Source organism: Typopeltis vanoorti, chromosome 10 (genome assembly GCF_054136105.1).
Source record: "Typopeltis vanoorti isolate ZY-2024b chromosome 10, IOZ_Tvanoo_1.0, whole genome shotgun sequence".
NCBI classification, from domain to species: Eukaryota; Metazoa; Arthropoda; class Arachnida; order Uropygi; family Thelyphonidae; genus Typopeltis; species Typopeltis vanoorti.
This window is the reverse complement of record NC_143558.1, coordinates 82,530,465-82,550,843: the sequence shown is the minus strand read 5'-3', so window position 1 is coordinate 82,550,843 and position 20,379 is coordinate 82,530,465. Positions and strand designations below refer to the sequence as shown.

The window sequence follows — 20,379 nt, the reverse complement described above, 5'->3', positions numbered from 1 at the left end:
GAGAAAAGAGCAAGGCTAATAATAATGGCAAATATCTGTTGGATTTCTGCTCAGGGCATCGACTGGTTATTACTAACACCATATTCCAACATAAAAATGTGCACAAATTCACATGGAGAGAAGAGGCAAGGAATAAGAAAAGTCTCATCACTATCAACAATAACATAGTCTCATTGACTATGTTATTGTTGATAGTGATGTCATCTCCCTGGTGCAGGACAAAGTGTATGAGGATTTGAAATTTGAAGGGATCACTATTTAGTCTTGAGTAGGATAAAATTGAATTTCATATTGAAAAGAATGACATGTAAGAAAGTTCTTAAGCGAATAAAAGTTAAGCAGCTCTCAGATGTGAACTGTAGACTAAAATACACAAAGAATATTGAAAAAAAAAATGAAAGACTTTGAGAACAGGAACCAAACCTTGGAGATTTAGTGGCAAGCCTTGAAGAAAACCCTGATTGATTCAGCTAGAGAGGTATATGGTGAAGTTGTCTGCAAAGATAGAAGAATTATAACTCCATGGTGGAAACAGGAAGTCAAAGAGGCAGTGAAGGAAAAGAAGAAAGCATATGAAAAGTTCTTGGCAAATAAGTCAGCTTGTGCTCTTAGAGAATACAGAGACAAATCTAAGAAAGCCAAACAGTGTGTAAAACTAGTTAAACAAAAGTCATGGGAGGACTTTGGCAAGAACATATATATGAAGAAGGTGGCGAAATATTCTGGAGGAAAGAGTGCTGTAAAAGGAGTTAGAGATGATAAAGGTGACATGATAACAGGAGAAAAAGATATCCTTGAAGTATGGAGTAATTACTTTTAAAAAGTGCTAAATGAAACAAGCGGTGATGACAGCACAGTGATAAAAAAACACTGACCAGGCATGCAGTCAGGAATACATATCCATACTTGAAGTAGAAAAAGCCATCAAAGGCTTGAAATGTGGAAAGGCAGCAGGAATAGATGATATTCGACCAGAAATGCTGAAATATGGTGGTATAAAAGTCTTACAGTGGCTGCACTGCATAGTTCAGAATGCCTGGAAAGAGGAGCGAATTCCCGATGATTGGAGTAGAGCTCTCCTAGTACCCATGTATAAAAAGGGAAATAAAACTTAATGTGTTTGTGTGTAGAGGCTTAATGTGAGAATTAAAACTTAATGTGGGAATTACAGAGGTATATCTCTACTGAGTTTTCTTGGGAAGATATATGCAAGTATACTTGAAAAACGGTTGAGAAGAATTGTGGAAGAAAAGCTTGGTGAAGAACAAGCTGGATTCAGGTCAAATTGAGGCTGTGAGAATCACATCTTTACTTTACGACAAATAGTGGAGAAATCATGGGAATATAACAAAGATCTGTGTTTAAGTTTTGTCGATTTGGTAAAAGCATATGACTAGGTACCAAGAGAGAAGCTGTTTAATACGCTACAGTTATATGGTGTCAATGGGGCATTATACCAAGCAATACTTAGTCTTTATTTGAGTTGTAAGTCAGCAGATAGAATTGAAGGAAGTACAGGAAGATGGTTTAATGTTAAATCTGGTGTGAGACAAAGATGTACATTAACCCCTCTGTTATTCATTATCTATATGGATCACATTATGAAGGAAAGTGGTATTAAACGTGATATCAAAATTGGAGATGTTAATGTCAGCTCTTTGCTTTATGCGGACAGTGTTATACTTCTAAATAAATCCGCTACAAGTCTGCAAGGTTCTCTGAGTAAATTGAGTAAAGTGTTGTAATAGATATGGTATGAAGGTCAGCAATAAAATGACAAAGACAATGAAAATAGGCCAAATCATTGAAAATATCACCTGTGTTGTGAATGGAGAACCTGTGGAACAACTAAAACATTTCAGCTACTTAGGCACGATTTTTGGCAAACATGGTAAATTAAATATAGAAATTGACAACAGAATCAGCAGAGCTGGTATGGTAGGATGTCAACTGAATAAATTCATGTGGAATAAGAGAGCAATTAGTCGGAACACTAAATTAGCTGTATACAAGACAGTGTTCAAACCAGTTTTAACTAATGGATCTGAGAGCTGGGTCAGATGTAAAACACTTGATCAAAGACTAGAGACTGCAGATATGAGAGTCCTGAGAAAGATTATAGGCGTGAACAGATGGCAATATCATATTAAAAACGAGGATATTAGGAAAGAACTTGACATTGTCAGCATCCAGGAATGTGATAGCAGAGCTAATCTCAGGTGGTATGGCCACTTAAACAGAATGGGCGAGGAAAGATTAGCAAAACAAGTGTTCTCTGCCAGGCCGGCAGGAAAACGACCCAGAGGAATACCAAGATATAGGTGGATTGATATGGTACAAAGTGCCTTAAACGATAGAAATATAAGATCTGATGATGTTGGAGTCTTGACAAGTAACAGAGTGATTTGGAGAAAAATTGTAGATAGGAAGTTATAATGAGAGTAATTTTTTTTCATGTAGTACCATCATATCCTGTACACCCCTTGAGGGTACATGGCATGAATTTGATGAATATGATGAGGTAAGTAATCCATTTATGAGAAACAATTGACATATTTGAAAGGTGTCAGTTTTATAACTTTCCTTAGAATTAAATTGGGTTTTAGAAAATCATGTGATGTTCTGTTAAGCACACTGCAAAGTTTTTCATTATTCTCTTTTGATGAAATTCAATAGGCACAAACATGAAAAAGAAATATCTGTGTGTGGTCTATCATGGAGCCCTTCTGGAGAGAAAACATTGATATTTTGTGATGTTGAGGTATGTTTGTAATTGTTAATATTTAACTAGATATTGGAATACTTTTTTATGGATACATAAAAACAGACTATTTGTGTTAATGGAAATAAATTATTATTATTATTACAACAGTCTCCATGCACTGATTGGACTCATCATAGAATGTCCATTCAACTAGCAACATATTTATTATATTAAACGTTAAATACATATATGTTCCTTACATTCCCAGTATTCACAATGCATTCTGTGAATGCATTTCAATCACCTACCACTCTGCAAATGCTGTCCTGGTTGGTCAAGTGACTCAAATCCTACCAGGGATATGGATGTTTGTGATTATCCCACTAACTGTTTGTGGAAAGGCATCTGTGACCTTATCACTTCTTCTAGTAGAAGGATTCACTCCCAAAATCCACTGAGGTATGGGAGTGAACATACAGTGTCAAATGACACCACATGGGAATAACTAACCACTCTCCAACTAAAAATTCTCATATCCTCTCTTCATCACATCTTTACACAACTTACAGGAATGGTCTCTTGCACTTCTCTGTCATACCACCACTCTTTCTATAATCACTGTATTAATCTAAATAACATCTTTTAAATGGTTTGATTCTGCTATGCCATTGTAAACTATGGCTATCTATTTATGCTGTATTATTTAATTCCTATTCTTGGTTCTATCTCTTACTCTACCTTCCATGACTATATTCTTATACCTGAGAGCACTAGAAATTTATTATTTATTAAAGACTCTAAAGACACTAGGCCTCCTTGTGGTATAAGAAGTAGTAGTACTTCCAGTAGGTCTTTAGTTAATCCAAATCCTCTCTCTCTTAATTAAATTACAGTCGTGTCTCTCTATGTGTTCCTTTTAGTTCCCACTGCTCACAGGATCGAGTTTATTTTGAAACAGTGCATTGCATATTAAAGATCAGGCGGTACTCATTGAATATAAATAACAAGCATGTTTATTAAATACTAAGACTGAATATACAATACATGCAATAGGGAAGTTGCTTCTTATATCTTTAACTTAAGCTACACTCTATATGACAAACTTCTACAGCATACTTCCACAATTATGTAACATATCTTACAAAATTACTGCAATATAATTTATGACACTCCTATTTTAAGCAAACTAATTTAGAATCACTATGGTAATTTTCTGTAATTATGCAGCATAAAGCCTTAGAATTCCTTACAATTAACAATTAAACATTATGCCCAATCGCTTCTTAGGAATTTGCTATGCGCTGATCCATACACTTAATAATTCCAACCATAAAATTGCATTAATTATTTTCAAGCTATAACCATCTTATCACATTAAACTTAGCAGTCCATTAAGGTAGTTCCCTTACATCACATACAAAAATAATATACAACAATTGACTCACATGAATTCTTTTTGCCTTTTGTGCACTTCTTCTCTATTCATCTCGGAGCCCTTAGTTTCCTTTTCCATCTCGGGTTTTGAGTTCTTTACTGGCATTTCATTCAGAATGATTGGCGGATCTGGAACGCGATTTCCCATCGTCTTGGAGCTTCGGGCAAAGGGGATTCAGCATACGGAGCACATGCAGATTTGTCTGATTGGCAACGCATTGTGTCCGGCTCGGCTGCTCTCTCCTTAGTTAATCGCTTCTGGTAACCTTCATTTTTGATCTGGACGATTTGCTGTGGATCGACCTCCACCTCGTTGCCTCCTTTCGACTTCTCTGTTCTAGCCAAAACTGTTGACCCTGGTTGAAGATCCTTGCCTTATATTCAGTCTTTTCTGGAACCTTGGTTTAAGGGTTGAAATCCCCATATCTTCTCATGCAAACTCTGGATGTAGGTTTTGGAACCTCAGATATTTCTTCGTGACTCTCTTGATCTAAAATTTCCGCCTACTTCTCTTTTCTTCCCCTTTCGTATGTCTTTAATCCATTTTACCAGACTGTGGAACTATGTAAGTATCTTGCTGCCCCTTTCTCCACTGACCTTGAGGGTCGTCTAAGACTGAACGTCTAAACAAAAGGGCTCTCTTACACTTTAATCAGAGCACTAACATCAAATAACCTTCTGACAGCAAGGCATTGCCCTTGGCTTTACCATTTTTACATTCTTTGTTTATGCGAGCGAGCAAGCTAATTCCCTTTGGGCTTTATACTTAGGCTTTTAGTATTCTATTTACAATAACAAAGTTTATTTTTACAAGCTTTCTAGATGTGACCTCTGTAAAAGTCGATGCAATAAAAAATATAAAAATTTATGCTGCATCGAATTTTGCAATCTCCTCACTAATTAAAACATCTCTGTCATATTACCTCTTTTTTCCCCTCTCCTAAAATTACCTCTCCCCCATAACCAACATTCTGGAGTTTTAATGTTTACTTGGTCACTCTTCTTGGAACCCTGTTCAGTGTTTTCACATCACAGTGAAAACTAGGTGACCAATGCTTTATATAGTGATATAACCATCCCCTTATTTGTATTTGTCAAAGTACTGTTTACCATAGCAGCAATCTGATATCTAGTCTTTATATTGCATTACTAATATGATAAAGAGTACTTTGACAATCTAGAATGCTAGCAATGCATCCTCTAAATTTCAGTCTACTTCAGCTCTCATCCTCAGATTTTGAATTTCATCCACTTCCTGAAATTCAGTTCCACCAGTATCGTACACAGCCTTGTGTTTCTGCACTCCAAAGTGCAATTTGCATTTACAAATGAATGGAGGTTGCAGTTTTGGTTTCAATAAATTAAAACTGTAACCCACATTTATTTGTCCAAGATGAAAGTCTGTTCAAATCTTCCTTACCTGCAAAACTTTGTGTCATCAGCAAACAACTGAAGATCCTTATTTGATCCACTCAAAATCTCACAAGGACTAAAGGATAGAACCTGAGACATGCCATTGCTGTCCTTCCTTTCTTGGACCACTGCTTCATCATACACAACTTGTATGTATTTTTAGATCATTATCTAATCCATGAAGCCAATCTGTTGTCCATTTCCATCTTATAAATAAGTAGCTTATACACTAGATTATTATGTGGTAATCTATCAAATGGCTCTGCAGAGTTCAAGAATATTACTATATATAACTCTCCCTTATCTAATCCATTCATCACCTTATCATAAAATGTCAAGCAAGTTGCTAAAACGAGACCCATGCTGACCATGATTGTCATACCTTCTCCATAATGTTTTCTTTTTGCAAACTGCTTGCCTGGTTTCACCATTCATCCATATTACTCCTACTCTATTTATTTGCATAATCACTTCATAATCACTCTTGGTTTACCATTGTACATTGTTTGTGTCAGATGCTTCATAATCAGTTCTCATCTGAATACCGAGATAGTTTATTTATTTTTGTATTTAGGCCACTGATCGTTTAAATATATTTATTATTTTGTAACTATTGTTACAGTTGAGAGGGGAGAAAAAATATGATAGTTTTTTCCACCACCTATTTATATAAGTGAAACATTTTAGTTTTATGACATAACTAGGAATATTTGGAGAATTTTGTTCATTAGAATATTTAGCCCATGCTTGCAGTTTTAAGCTGGCAGTCAAATATGTTACCAAATATATTTGTTTAAGTTGATTATTAGATATTACCTAATCAGTCTACGCATAAAGAAAACATAAATAAATAAGTAATAATGAACAGCATGCGGGATAATTTTAATAGAGAAGGGATTCATATCATTTGGCTAGTCTGCTGATTGATGAAAGAGGTGGATGATGTGAACAGCCCAGGAAAAGAGTTTTAAGGGTGGAAGTCAGAGGAGGGGGTGAATGTTACATCACAGAATGGAATACTCGTAAATCTATGGAATGAACTATTAGTCTTGTTAGTAATATCAGAAGTATCGTAATACTTGACTGACAGACAAGGATATTATTATTATTACATGACACCTCAATGGATTCCAAGGAAGGACTCATCGAGGGAGGGCACCTACTTTATAACTCTCTGTCTCCACCAACAACTAACTGTAACTACACCAACACCATATACCACCCACCACTAGTATTTTCACAGACAATCACAAACATCCATGCCCACGGCTGGATTCAAACCTGTAGCCTTTTTGCTGGAGAGCAGATATGCTAACCACTCGGCCAACCAGACCAACTAATTCATGCTAATTAATATATTTCGATAATAATATATTAATATAATAATTAATATATTCTGGCTAATTTATATATTCATGCAGATAGTATCATTTTGTCTTTGCATCAGAAGACCAGTCTGTTCAGGATAGCATTGGTTATGAACTCCATGAATACCTGTTTCTTGATGTGTACCAAAAAAAAAAAAAAAAAAAAAATCACAGGTACGTGAAGTCAATGAGTAAACAGGAGCACCTTGAGGAATACTAGTCCTAAGATCATAGACTGATAGGCTGAGACCTGTCAGTCTATGATCTTGACGCTGCAGTTTTTTTTAAAACAAAGTAACTTGCTGCATATACTGTCATTACTATGATCATTCAACTCTTGATGTGGCAAACACCATTTTAACACACTGCTAAAAAGTTACAGCCTGAAATAGACACAATGATATGAGAAAACTTACTATAGCAAATTATCCACTGTTAGAAACGATTCCTGTGGTACACAGGAATTTTCTGCAGTGTAGGTCTGGTATGTGTGTGAATAATAGACTCATGATTTTATATATACATATACTGTATATAAAAACAGAATTCTTTCTTACTATGTATTTCAAAGGTATCCACGTTGTAGAAGCAGTTATAAACATGAACTCTAGTTTTAGTTTCAAGGAGAGCTCTGATGCTGTTCCATTGTTATAACTTAAATTGGATTGCCAACTTATCTATTTTAAAAGTTTGGGAGAAATTTTATCTTGTGCAGTAACTAATTAATTATTTAATTAATCTTTCTGCCAAGTTTCCTGAACTGATCTCCCTTTTGTTATTTTTGTTTTCTCTAGCATTTCACTATCAGCTTTGCATGGTTAGCTGGTTGTTAACCTTTTTCCTTGGTTGAATTAGTTTGCTGCAATGATTGCACTGAAGATGGACTGTGATTCATCAAAATGGCTGCCTCATTTTTCATGTATTTATTTCCAATGCTAATGTCTATTATTTGACAACTATATTAATTTTCAGGAAGATACATAAGAGGAGAAGAAAGAAATTGAGAAAATGGCTGTTGCAGTTTGAGTCCGTCTGCTATAGGATCAAAGAGATCCCATAGCAAACAGTCTGAAAGGAAATTGCTAAATAAAATATTTTATCACAAGCCTGTAGGTACTGAGAAAATGAATAAGAAACATGTAATCAAATTCAAATTAACTCAGTATATAGTAAATAATTATTATGGTAGATTTTAACCATAGTGACATAAAATGAAAAGAGGAAACAAGACATAGAAGGTAAGAAAGGGAATTTACTAATTTGTTGAAGGATAATAATATTTTTGGTTTACAGATCAAGTGTTCATCAATTTTATTAACTTAACCAACTAGTTTCGCCAAACTTTAACTGTTGGCGTCTTCAGGGTATTTACATATAGGCTGAAACAATCTCACAATTATGTGTAACTCTAAAACTGACAAGAATAACTGTAAAAAATTGACTAGAATAATTACAAATAAAATAGTATCGAACGTGCGTGAAACATGTATAGCATGTACAAGATTAGCTAGCTGTTGCTAAGGAACTTTCTGTAGTTTGTATTAAAGTTCATTTCTTTTGTTGTTAAAGATTTGATTAGGGTTTTCCATATCTCTGGGAGTATTAGGCCTTGATTTCTGTTAAGGATGACAGTAGAACGGGCGACTGTGGCTGCTTCTTTGAAAATTCTTGAATGGTAATCTTCCTCTAAGTAAGGGGAACAACTTTTGTCCCACTCGATGACATGGTTAGTTGTAGAGAAATGAGGCGATAGGCCAGAAATGTCCTGTCTGTTGTTTTTGACATAGCCAATGTGCTCTTTTTGCCTGATTTCAAGGCTTCTCAAAGTCTGTCCAATGTAACTAGAGCCACACGAGCATGGAATATTATTAGCTCCAGCATATTTATAGAAAGGGTGGTTGTCTTTTGGAGATCTTAGGTTTACGAATAGATTCTATTAGTTTAAATGTTACTCTTATTTTGTGTTGTTTGAGGAGGCTGGCGAGCTTGTAGGAGATGCCACTTACAAACGGAATTGCAATAGTTTTTATATATTGAATATCTTCTTGTTCTTTTTGTGATGGTTCAGAGAAAAGGACTTTATTGACTAGTCTTCTTGGAGTGAAGAAGACAAAAGACAACCACCCTTTCTATAAATATGCTGGAGTTTATAATATTCCATGCTCGTGTGGCTCTGGTTACATCGGACAGACTTTGAGAAGCCTTGAAATCAGGCAAAAAGAGCACATTGGCTATGTCAAAAACAACAGACAGGACATTTCTAGCCTACGGTCTCATTTCTTTACAACTAACCATGTCATCGAGTGGGACAAAAGTTGTTCCCCTTACTTAGAGGAAGATTACCATTCAAGAATTTTCAAAGAAGCAGCCACAGTCGCCCGTTCTACTGTCATCCTTAACAGAAATCAAGGCCTAATACTCCCAGAGATATGGAAAACCTAATCAAATCTTTAAAAACAAAAGAAATGAACTTTAATACAAACTACAGAAAGTTCCTTAGCAACAGCTAGCTAATCTTGTACACACGATACGTGTTTCACGCACGTTCGGTACTAGTTTATTTGTAATTATTCTAGTCAGTTTTTTACAGTTATTTTTGTCAGTTTTATAGTTACACATAATTGTGAGATTGCTTCAGCCTATATGTAAGTGCCCTGAAGACGCCAACAGTTAAAGTTTGGCGAAACTAGTTCGTTAAGTTAATAAAAATTGATCAACACTTGATCTGTAAACCAAAAATATTATTACTAATTCTCAGGATCAAGAAAATAAATACCTTCATTATTGTTGAAGGATAATTATGTTTAACAGCTTGTAAGAGAGGGAATTTATTGATTGTTGAAGATGGTGATAACCAAATTTATAATAGTAAATGAGGTGGTCATCTTATTATCACTTGGAGAAATATGGAAGGTGGTAAGGCATGTCGAAATTTCTTTTAGGAGGAGATATATGCAGAATTGCAGAGGACAAAATAATGGTGAACTTGTAAAGCAACTAGAAGCATCACTTTTCTCTCCAGTTCTTCATGAAAATAATTTATTGTGTAGCAATCATTTAAGGAATGCTTGCAAAATATAATGTTAAACCATATTTTCTGAATCAGAAAGGGTTAATTGGGCAGGAGCTAAATGGATGAATAGTGTTATTAAGTACAAGTACATAACAAGAAGTGATATAGATTAAGCCATCAGATGAGAGAAAATTAGCTGAACAGGTTAAAGAAAATCCTAGGGAGTATATGTTTGTTATGTGGCAAGTAAGAGTTAACTGATTATAGAAAAATGACTTGGAAAAGATGCAACTACTAAATTAGAAGTAGTAGTTGCATTATTGAACAATCATTTTGGCAGTGGAAAGGATATAATACTAAAGCTGAAGAAGCAATGAATATCTTAGAAAGGTAGGTAGGTTAGCTGTTCGTTGATATTGCAGAATCTCATGTAAATGCAGCAGCAAGATTGTATCAGTTATCAGTGCATGCTTTAAATAGATGTGCAAAGAATTAGTAACAGCAGGCAGTCAAGGAAAACAAGAAAGCATATTGAAAGTTTCTGCCATGTAAGTCAGCTTCTGCTGTGAGAGAGTGCAGAGAATAATGTAAGAAAGCAATGCACTATTACAACTAACTAAGCAAAAGCCAATCAAAAGACTTCAGTTGGCTTTTGAACATAGAAAATAAATATCAAGAAGATGGTAAAATATTCTGGAGGCTATCAAAAATGCTCAGAAATGAAGAAAAGAATACTGATATTGTAAATGGAAACGAAGATAATAAAGGTGACATGAAAACTGAAGATAAATATATTCTACATGTATGGAGTGATTACTTTGAAAAATTGCCAATAAAACAAGTAGAGACAGCACTGTGATAGAAAACAAGCAGGAATGCATCTCAATACTTGAAGTGAAAATGCCATCAAAAACCGGAAATGCAGAAAGGCATCTGGAGTTGATGATATTCAACTGAAAATGCTTAAATACAGAGGTATAAAAGTTTTACAGTGACTACACTGCATAATTCAGAAGGCTTGGACAGAGGGTCATATTCCAGATGATTGGAGTAGAGCTCATAGCCGTTCCCATTCATGTGTCATCTCCTATCTAGGAGGTTGATTATTATGATGTGACTCATGGTTAACTATGGGCATAACGACACGTGGTGAGGACCCTATCTCTCCCACACATATTGTCATATGTATTCATTGACTGTAATCTGTGTGTGTTTACAGGGCCGGTTTGCATGTTCTGAGGGATGAAAAACCCCGAGTTTTTGTGCGAAAAAACCTTCCACCTCTGTATGAGACCAGCTAACTCACCTTTAGTCATAAGAGACCAGATAAAGGTTCCTCACTTCATGTCATAGATGGGAATTGAATCCAGGTCCTTCCGACCAAAGGGCTTTGTCTATACAGACTGAGCTACAGAGATATGAGCTCATAGCACCTATCTATAAAAAGGGAAACAAAAACATTATGAAAATTATACAGGAATTTTTCTAATGAGTGTTCCTGTTAGGATTTATGCAAGTGTACTGAGAAAAAGTTAAGAAAACTTCTGAAGGGAAGCTTGGAGATGAACAAGCTGGGTTCAGGCCAAATATAGGATGTCAGGATAAAATTTTTCACTTTAAGACAAATAGCTCAAAGATTATGGAAATATAATAATGATCTGTATTTAAGTTTGGTAAATCAGGAGAAGGCATATGACAAGGTGCCAAGAGAAAAACTGTTAAAAATGCTACATTATGTGGTATGGTGTGATTACTACCCAAATGAGACATTATCTTGGGCAATTCATAGTCTTATTTGAACTGTAAGTCAACAATTAGTATTGAAGGAGATAGAGAAAAGACCACTTGATATTAAGTGTGAAACTAGGGTACATATTATATCCACTGTCATTTTTTATTTTATTTTTATTTTTTAAAGCCAAGCCTTTATAAACACAAGGAGCTATACAAACTCATCTAAAGGTCTTTTACAAACACCCATACCAATGGTGGGACTCCATCCCTCAACCTGTTGGTTGGAGAGCGGGTGTACTATCTACTTGGCCAACCATGCACACCTCACATTATGAAGGAAAGTGGTATGAAATCTGATATCAAAAGTGGTGATGTTATACTCTTAAATCCTCCTCCTATCTATTGTGACATCTACCCTGCAACATGAAAACAGGTCCACATCCAGCCCATCACAAAGAAAGATCATAAAAGTCGACCAACAAACTGCTGTCCAATTGTTGTCACTTCTGTTCTCTCCAAAATTATGGAGAATCATCAACAACCACCTAGAAACCTACAACTAATCAGTGACCAACAGTACAGATTCTGCTACTTGCTATCTACAGCTAAAATAACTTTCACCACCCATCTCTGGACTCAAGCCATGGAAAAATAAAAAAACTTATGTGGTTGTCCTTGACATTTCAAAGGTATTTGATCAGGTTTGGCACATAGACCTACTTAGCATACTGCCATCACCAACTTTCTCACTGCTCACTCACTATGTGTCATGGTGGACGGTTTCCTCAATAGTGCAGGAGTACCCCAGGGTTCTGTTCTCTAAACGAATGACCTGCTCTCACAGACTTTTGATCGTATCTATAGCTTTGCTGATGACAGTACACTCAATTCTTCCATTTCATTCAACAAACCTTGTGGTGCTTAAGTATCAAAATCCTCAACCTCTACTACAAACAGTGGCCTGAACTCTGATCTAGCTTATCCCAATGGGGCATCTTGTAGATTTCACTGCCATCAAAATTCTGTCTGATCATTCACAAGAAAGAGATCCTTACCTTCAGTAACACCGAAATATCTAAACATGATCAATTTCCCTTATTACACTGACCTATACCTCTGACCTTTCCTGGCACAAACACATTTCAACTATAGCTTCTGCAGCTGCCAAAACACTTGGTGTATTTTTTTTCACAAGGCACTACTTCAAATCTTCACAGCTGCTAACTCTATACAAATAAGAAATCTGACTAACCATGGAATATTACTCCCATATTTGAGGTGTGCACCAAAATTCTCTCAAAGATTGCTCAGTTCTATCCAGAAGAGTGCAATCCAGTTAATTAATGATCCCCACTCACACATATCCACTTCATGCATTCTCTCACAGACATTTAATTTCTACCTTGTCCTCTTCTACAGATACTTTAATGAACAATGCTCTGCTAAATTGGCTGCTATTATACCTCCACTTTCCACCAAAATCATTAAAACAAGAACCACTACTAACCTTTTAATATCCTTTTGCAGTCCATCTTGAAACTAACCAAACCAGCTTTTCCATCTACTTCTGCTCCTTGGAACATCTTCCCCTATTCTGTCTTCCCCAAAACATAGCCTCAAACAATTAAAAAATATTAACAGTTCCTTCTTTCTTCTTATCCGCTTGCTAATACACATCACTACTTTTCTATAGGACTTGTGACCTTTCATGTGAGGGTCAGATATATATATATATAGGGGGTGCTTAAGGGTCAAAGCTGTATAACTGAGAGGAGACCTCCACATAGCCTTTAAAGGAATGCGGAGAACCGACCAGAGCTTCTGACCTAATATCCAATCCTCACCTTCTCATGGTGCACCCTGTTGGGTATCTACTTGGATACTGAACAAACGAGGATGGGCTGGCAATTTGGGATTTAGCCGACCAAATTGTATTCTTATTGATTAAACCAAAATAAAAAAAAATGATGGTACAACATGACAAAATTTCATGCCAGCTGGGGCATCACCCAGTTAAACAAGGCCCCCGTTGTTTTCGCCAGGGAACCAGGGCGAACAGCGAAAAGTCAGCTACTGGAACAAATCTGAAAATAATCCCCAATTCAACATCACCAGAGTTAAAGATCAGTACTATCAACGTAAGAAGCCTGAATGGCAAAGAAATGGAGCTAGCTGAGGAATTAGATAAGTACCAGATTGACATAATAGCGGTGACTGAAACAAAAAAGACCAAAACTGGTGAGATCTTTCTGAGCAATAAATACAAAATGTTATATTCAGGCAATGACAATCAAGGAAAAGAAGGAGTAGCCATAGTATTCAACACAAAATACGAGGCTAATCTTCTTGAATGGCAGTCAGTCTCAAGTAGAGTAATGTGGGCAAATATGAGAATGGGGAACTGGACAATGAGACTTATTTGTGCCTATGGTCCCACAGAAGGTTCTACTAAAGTAGAAGTGGAAGAATTTTTTGAGTCCTTAGAAAAAGCAACTGACACAATGAAAAATGAAAAGTTATCCTTGTTGGGGATCTAAATAGCAGAGTAGGAAATGATTGTGAGACATACAAAAATATTTTGGGAAAATTTGGAGAAAAGAGCAAAGCTAATCATAATGGCAAATATCTGTTGGATTTCTGTTCAGGACATGGACTGGTTATTACTAACACCATGTTCCAACATAAAAATGTGCACAAATTCACATGGAGAGAAGAGGCTAGGAATAAGAAAAGTCTCATTGACCATGTTATTGTTGATAGTGATGTTTTCTCCCTGGTGCAGGACACCAGAGTGTACAGAGGATTTGAAATTGGAAGTGATCACTGTTTAGTCTTGAGCAGGATAAAATTGAATTTCATATTGAAAAGAATAACATGTAAGAAAGTTTTAGTGTGAATAAAAGTTGAGCAGCTCTCAGATGTGAACTGTAGACTAAAATACAAAGATTATTGAAGAAAAAATGAAAGAGTTTGAGAACAGGAATCAAACCTTGGAGATTCAGTGGCAAACTCTGAAGAAAACATTGATTGATTCTGCCAGAGAGGCATGTGGTGAGGTTGTCTGTAAGGATAAAAAAATCAGAACTCCCTAGTGGACACAGAAAGTTAAAGAGGCAGTGAAGGAAAAGAAGAAAATATATGAAATATTTGACATTAACTTATTTGTTAATGTCAAATAAGTCAGCTTGTGCTCTTAGAGAATATAGAGACAAATGCAAGAATGCTAAACACTGTGTAAAACTAGCTAAACAAAAGTCATGGGAGGACTACTTTGGCAAGAATATAGAAAATAAATATCAAGAAGGTGGCAAAATATTCTGGAGGTTGTTGAAGAAGCTTAGGAATGGAGAAAAGAGTGCTGTAAATGGAGTTAGAGATAATAAAGGTGACATGAAAATGGTAGAAAAAGATATTCTTGAAGTATGGAGTAATTACTTTGAAAAACTGCTAAATGAAACAAGCAGTGATGATAGCACAGTGGTAAAAAACAATGACCAGGCATGCAGTCAGGAATATATATCCATACTTGAAGTAGAAAAAGCAATCGGCTTGAAATGTGGAAAGGCAGCAGGAGTAAATGATATTCGACCAGAAATGCTGAAGTATGGTGGTATAAAAGTCTTACAGTGGCTGCACTGCATAGTTCAGAAAGCCTGGACAGAGGGACGAATTCCTGATGATTGGAGTAGAGCTCTAATAGTACCCATATATAAAAAGGGAAATAAAACTTCATGTGAGAATTACAGAGGTATTTCCCTACTGAGTGTTCCTGGCAAGATCTATGCAGGTATTCTTGAGAAACGGTTGAGAAGAATTGTGGAAGAAAAGCTTGGTGAAGAACAAGCTGGATTCAGGCCAAATAGAGGCTGTCAGGATCAGATCTTCACTTTACGACAAATAGTTGAGAAAGCATGGGAATATAACAGAGATCTGTATTTAAGTTTTGTCGATTTGGAAAAGGCATATGACCAGGTGCCAAGAGAGAAGCTATTCACTGCAGATATATGGTGTCAATGGGGCATTATATCAAGCAGTACTTAGTCTTTATTTGAGTTGTAAGTCAGCAGTTAGAATTGAAGGAAGTACAGGAAGATGGTTTAATGTTAAATCTGGTGTGAGACAAGGATGTACATTATCCCCTCTGTTATTCATTATCTATATGGATCACATTATGAAGGAAAGTGGTATTAAACATGATATCAAAATTCGAGATGTTAATGTCAGCTCTTTGCTTTATGCGGACTATGTTATACTTCTATATAAATCCGCTACAAGTCTGCAAGATTCTCTGACTAAATTGAATAGCTGTTGTAATAGATATGGTATGAAGGTCAGCAATAAAAAGACAGACAGTGAAAATAGGCAGAATCATTGAAAATGTCAACTGTGTTGTGAATGGAGAACCTGTGGAACAAGTAAAACATTTCAGCTACTTAGGCACAATTTTTAGTGAAGATGGTAAATTAAATGTAGAAATAGACAACAGAATCAGCAAAGCTGGTATGGTAGGAAGTCAATTGAATAAATTCATATGGAATAAGAGAGAAATTAGTCGGAACACTAAATTAGCTGTATACAAGACAGTGTTCAAACCAGTTTTAACTTATCGATCTGACAACTGAGTCAGAAGTAAAACACTTGACCAAAGACTAGAGAGACCACAGATATGAGCGTCCTGAAAAAGATTAGAGGCATGAACAGAAGCGATCAATGTCAATATCATCTTAAAAATGAGGATATTAGGAAAGAACTTGACATTGTCGGCATCCAGGAATGTGTTAGCAGAGCTAATCTCAGGTGGTATGGTCACTTAAACAGAATGGGCGAGGAAAGATTAGCAAAACAAGTGTTCTTTGCCAGGTTGGCAGGAAAACGACCCAGAGGAAAACCAAGATATAGGTGGATTGATGTGGTGCCTTAGACGATGGAAATATAAGATCTGATAATGTTGGAGTCTTGACAAGTAACAGACTGATTTTGAGGAAAATTGTAGATAGGAAGTTAGTAATGATGGTAATTTTTTTTCATGTAGTACCATCATATCCTGTACACTCCTTGAGGGTACATGGCAGGAATTTGATGATGATGATGAATATATATATATAAAAATGTCTCATGCCCTCTCTCACAGACATTTAATTTCTACCTTGTCCTCTTCTACAGATACTTTCATGAACAATGCTCTGCTGAATTGGCTGCTATTATACCTCCACTTTCCACCAAAATCATCAAAACATGAACCACTACTAATCTTTTAATATCCTTTTGCAGTCCATCTTGAAACTAACCAAACCAGCTTTTCCATCTACTTCTGCTCTTTGGAACATACTCCCCTGTTCTGTCTTCCCCAAAGGACATAGCCTCAAACAAAATATTAACAGATTCCTTCTTTCTTCTTATCCTCTTGCTAATACAAATCACTACTTTTCTATAGGACTTGTGACCTTTCATGTGAGGGTCAGATATATATATATATATATATATATATATATCTGACATTTATATATATATATATATATTTATATATATATATATATATAAATGTCTAGTACTAGTCTACAGGATTCTTTAAGTAAATTGAATAATTGCTGCAATAAATTTATTATTGCCGCAATTAAATAAAAATTAGCATTTATTATTATTATTTGACACCTCCAGTGAGTCCAAAGACTCATCGAGGGTGGGCACATACTTTACAACTCTGTCTCCACCACTCAATCCACCAACTGATCGCAACGCTATCTACTTCCGACCACCACCAATCGTTTTTCCACAGACAATCGCAAACATCCATGCCCATGGCAGGATTTGAACCCGCAGCCTTTTGGCTGGAGAGCGGATACTCTAGACACTTAGCCTGCCAGGCTGACATTAAATGACATTTTAAATGATAAAGACACTGAAAATAAGCAGATAAATAAACATCCAAAACATCATCAGCTGCTTCCTGACTAGAGAGACTATAGAACAAGTAAAACATCTACTTAAACACGATTTTTAACGAAGATGGTAAATTAATTATGGAAATAGACAACAGTATCAACAAAGTAGGTATGGAATAAAAGAGAAATTAATCAAAGCACTAAACTAGCTGTATACAAGACAGTATTCAAATGAGTTTTATCTTATGAATCTGATAGCTGGTTTAGAAATAAAACATTTGCCCAAAGACTGGAGACCACAGATATGAGAGTTCAGAGAAAGATGAGGGGACTGAATACATGGTATCAATGGCAGTATCATATTAAAAATGAGAATATTAGGAAAGAACTTGACATTGTTGTTAGCATTCAGAAATGTGTTAGCAGGGCTAATATCAAGTAGTATGGTTGCTTAAAGAGAATGAGAGAGGAAAGATTAGCAAAACAAGTGTTATTTGCCGTGATGATAAGAAAAAAACCCAGAGGAAGACTAAAGTGTAGGTAGGTGGATTGATACAATAAGATGTGCCTTAGAAGATGGCAATATAAAATCTGATAATATTGGAGTCTTGACATATAACAGATTAATTATGAGGAAAAACTTCCTATCAACTTGTTGATAGGAAGTTCATTATGGAGCTTTTTCATGTAGTACTTTCATAATATCCTTCCCCGTCCCTGATTTAAATAGAATGCTTTGTTGCTAGTCATCATCAAATTCCTGATATATACCCTCAAGGGGGTGTACACGATATTATAGTACTACATAAAAAACTTACATAACTACTAACTTCCTATCTACAGTTTTACTTTTTATTCCAAATCAGTCTATTACCCATCAACACTCCAACATTTTTAGATCTTATATTTCTATCTTCTAAGGCACTTTTTACTGTATCAATCCACCTATATCTTGGTCTTTTTCCAGCCAACCTGGGAGAGAAGACTTGTTTTCGTAATCTTTCCTTTCCCATTCTGTTTTTGTGACCATACCAACTAAGATTAGCTCTGCTAACACTTTCCTAATATCCACCTTTTTAATATGATATTGCCACTGAAACCATCTGATCATGCCTCTAATCTTTCTCAGGACTCTTATCTGTGGTCTCCAGTCTTTAGTCAAAACTGGTTTGAACACTGTCTTGTATACAGCTAATTTAGCGTTTTGACTAATTTCTCTATTATTCCATATAAATTTTTTCATTTGACTTCCCACCATACCAGCTTTATTGATTCTGTCTGTTTCCATATTTAATTTACATTTTCACTAAAAATCTTGCCTAAGTAGATGAAATGTTTTACTCATTCCATAGGTTCTCCACTAACGACGCAATTGATATTTTCAGTGCTTGTGCCTATTTTTTGTCTCTGTCTTGTTATTGCTGACCTTCATACCAAATCTATTACAACAGTTATTCAATTTAGTCAGGGAATCTTGCAGACACTTACTGAATTTATTTATAAGTATAACATCATCTGCATAAAGTAAAGAGCTCAGATTAACATCTCCAATTTTGATATCAGGTTTAATACCACTTTCCTTCATAATGTGATCGATATAGATAATAAATTAAAGAGGAGATAATGTACATCCTTATCTAATACAAGATTTAACATGAAACCATCTTCCTCTACATCCTTCAATTCTAACTGCTGACTTACAACTCAAATAAAGACTAATTATTGCTTGATATAATGCTTCATTGACACCATACAACTGCAGTGTTTTGAATAGCTTTTCTCTTGGCGATTTCTCATTTGCCTTTTCCAGATTTAAAACTGTTATATTGCCATGATTTCTCAATTATTTGTTGTAAAGTGAAAATCTGATCCTGAAAGCCTTTTTTGTCCTGAATCCAGCTTGTTCTTTACCAAGCTTCTCTTTCACAACTCTTCTCAACCATTTCTCAAGTATACTTGCATAAATCTTACCAGGAACACTGAGTAGGTGAAATACCACTGTAATTCTAACATTCAATTTTATTTCCCTTTTTATAGATGGGTACTATGAGAGCTCTACTCCAGTCATCTGGAATTCGACCTTCTCTCCAGGCTTTCTGAATTATACAGCCACTGTAAGACTTTTATACTTGAGCATTTCTGGTCGAATATTATGTACTCCTGCTGTCTTTCCACATTTCAGGCTTTTGATGGCTTTTTCTACTTCAAGTATGGATATGTGTTCCTGATTACATGCCTGTTGAGTTTTTTTTTGACTACTGTGCAATCCCTGATTGTTTCATTTAGCAATTTTTCGAAGTAATTACTCCACATATCAAGGATTTCTTTTTCTCCAGTTTTCATATCACCTTTATCATCTCTAATTCCTTTTACAGCCCTTGTTCTTCCATTTCTGAGCGTCATCAACAACCTCAAGAATATATTGCCACCGTCTTGATATTTACTTTCTATGTTCTTACCAAAGTCTTCCCATGAGTTTTGTTTAGCTAGTTTTACACAGTATTGAGCTTTCTTACATTTGTCTCTGTATTCTCTAAGAGCACAAGCTGATTTATTTGCCAGGAACTTTTGATATGCTTTCTTCTTTTCCTTCACTGCCTCTTTAACTTCCTATGTCCATCATCTAGTTCTGATTTTTTTATCCTTGCAGACAACCTCACCACATGCTTCTCTGGCTTTTCTTCAGGGCTTGCCACTGAATCTCCAAGGTTTGGTTCCTGTTCTGAAACTCTTTCATTTTTGCTAATAATGTTTGTGTATTTTAGTCTACATTTCACATCTGAGAGATGCTCAACTTTTATTTGCTTGAAAACTTTCTTACATGTTCTTCTT

General features: G+C 35.6%; 1 protein-coding gene across 1 annotated transcript in view; it reads left to right on the top strand.

Moving 5' to 3' along the window:
• Ctf4 (Chromosome transmission fidelity 4) overlaps positions 1-20,379 on the top strand; it is a 525,719-nt gene that overhangs the window by 214,507 nt on the left and 290,833 nt on the right. The window contains exon 11 of the mRNA XM_090398697.1: positions 2,677-2,761. Coding sequence (XP_090254823.1) covers positions 2,677-2,761 — 85 coding nt within the window. The remainder of the gene's footprint in view (positions 1-2,676; positions 2,762-20,379) is intronic.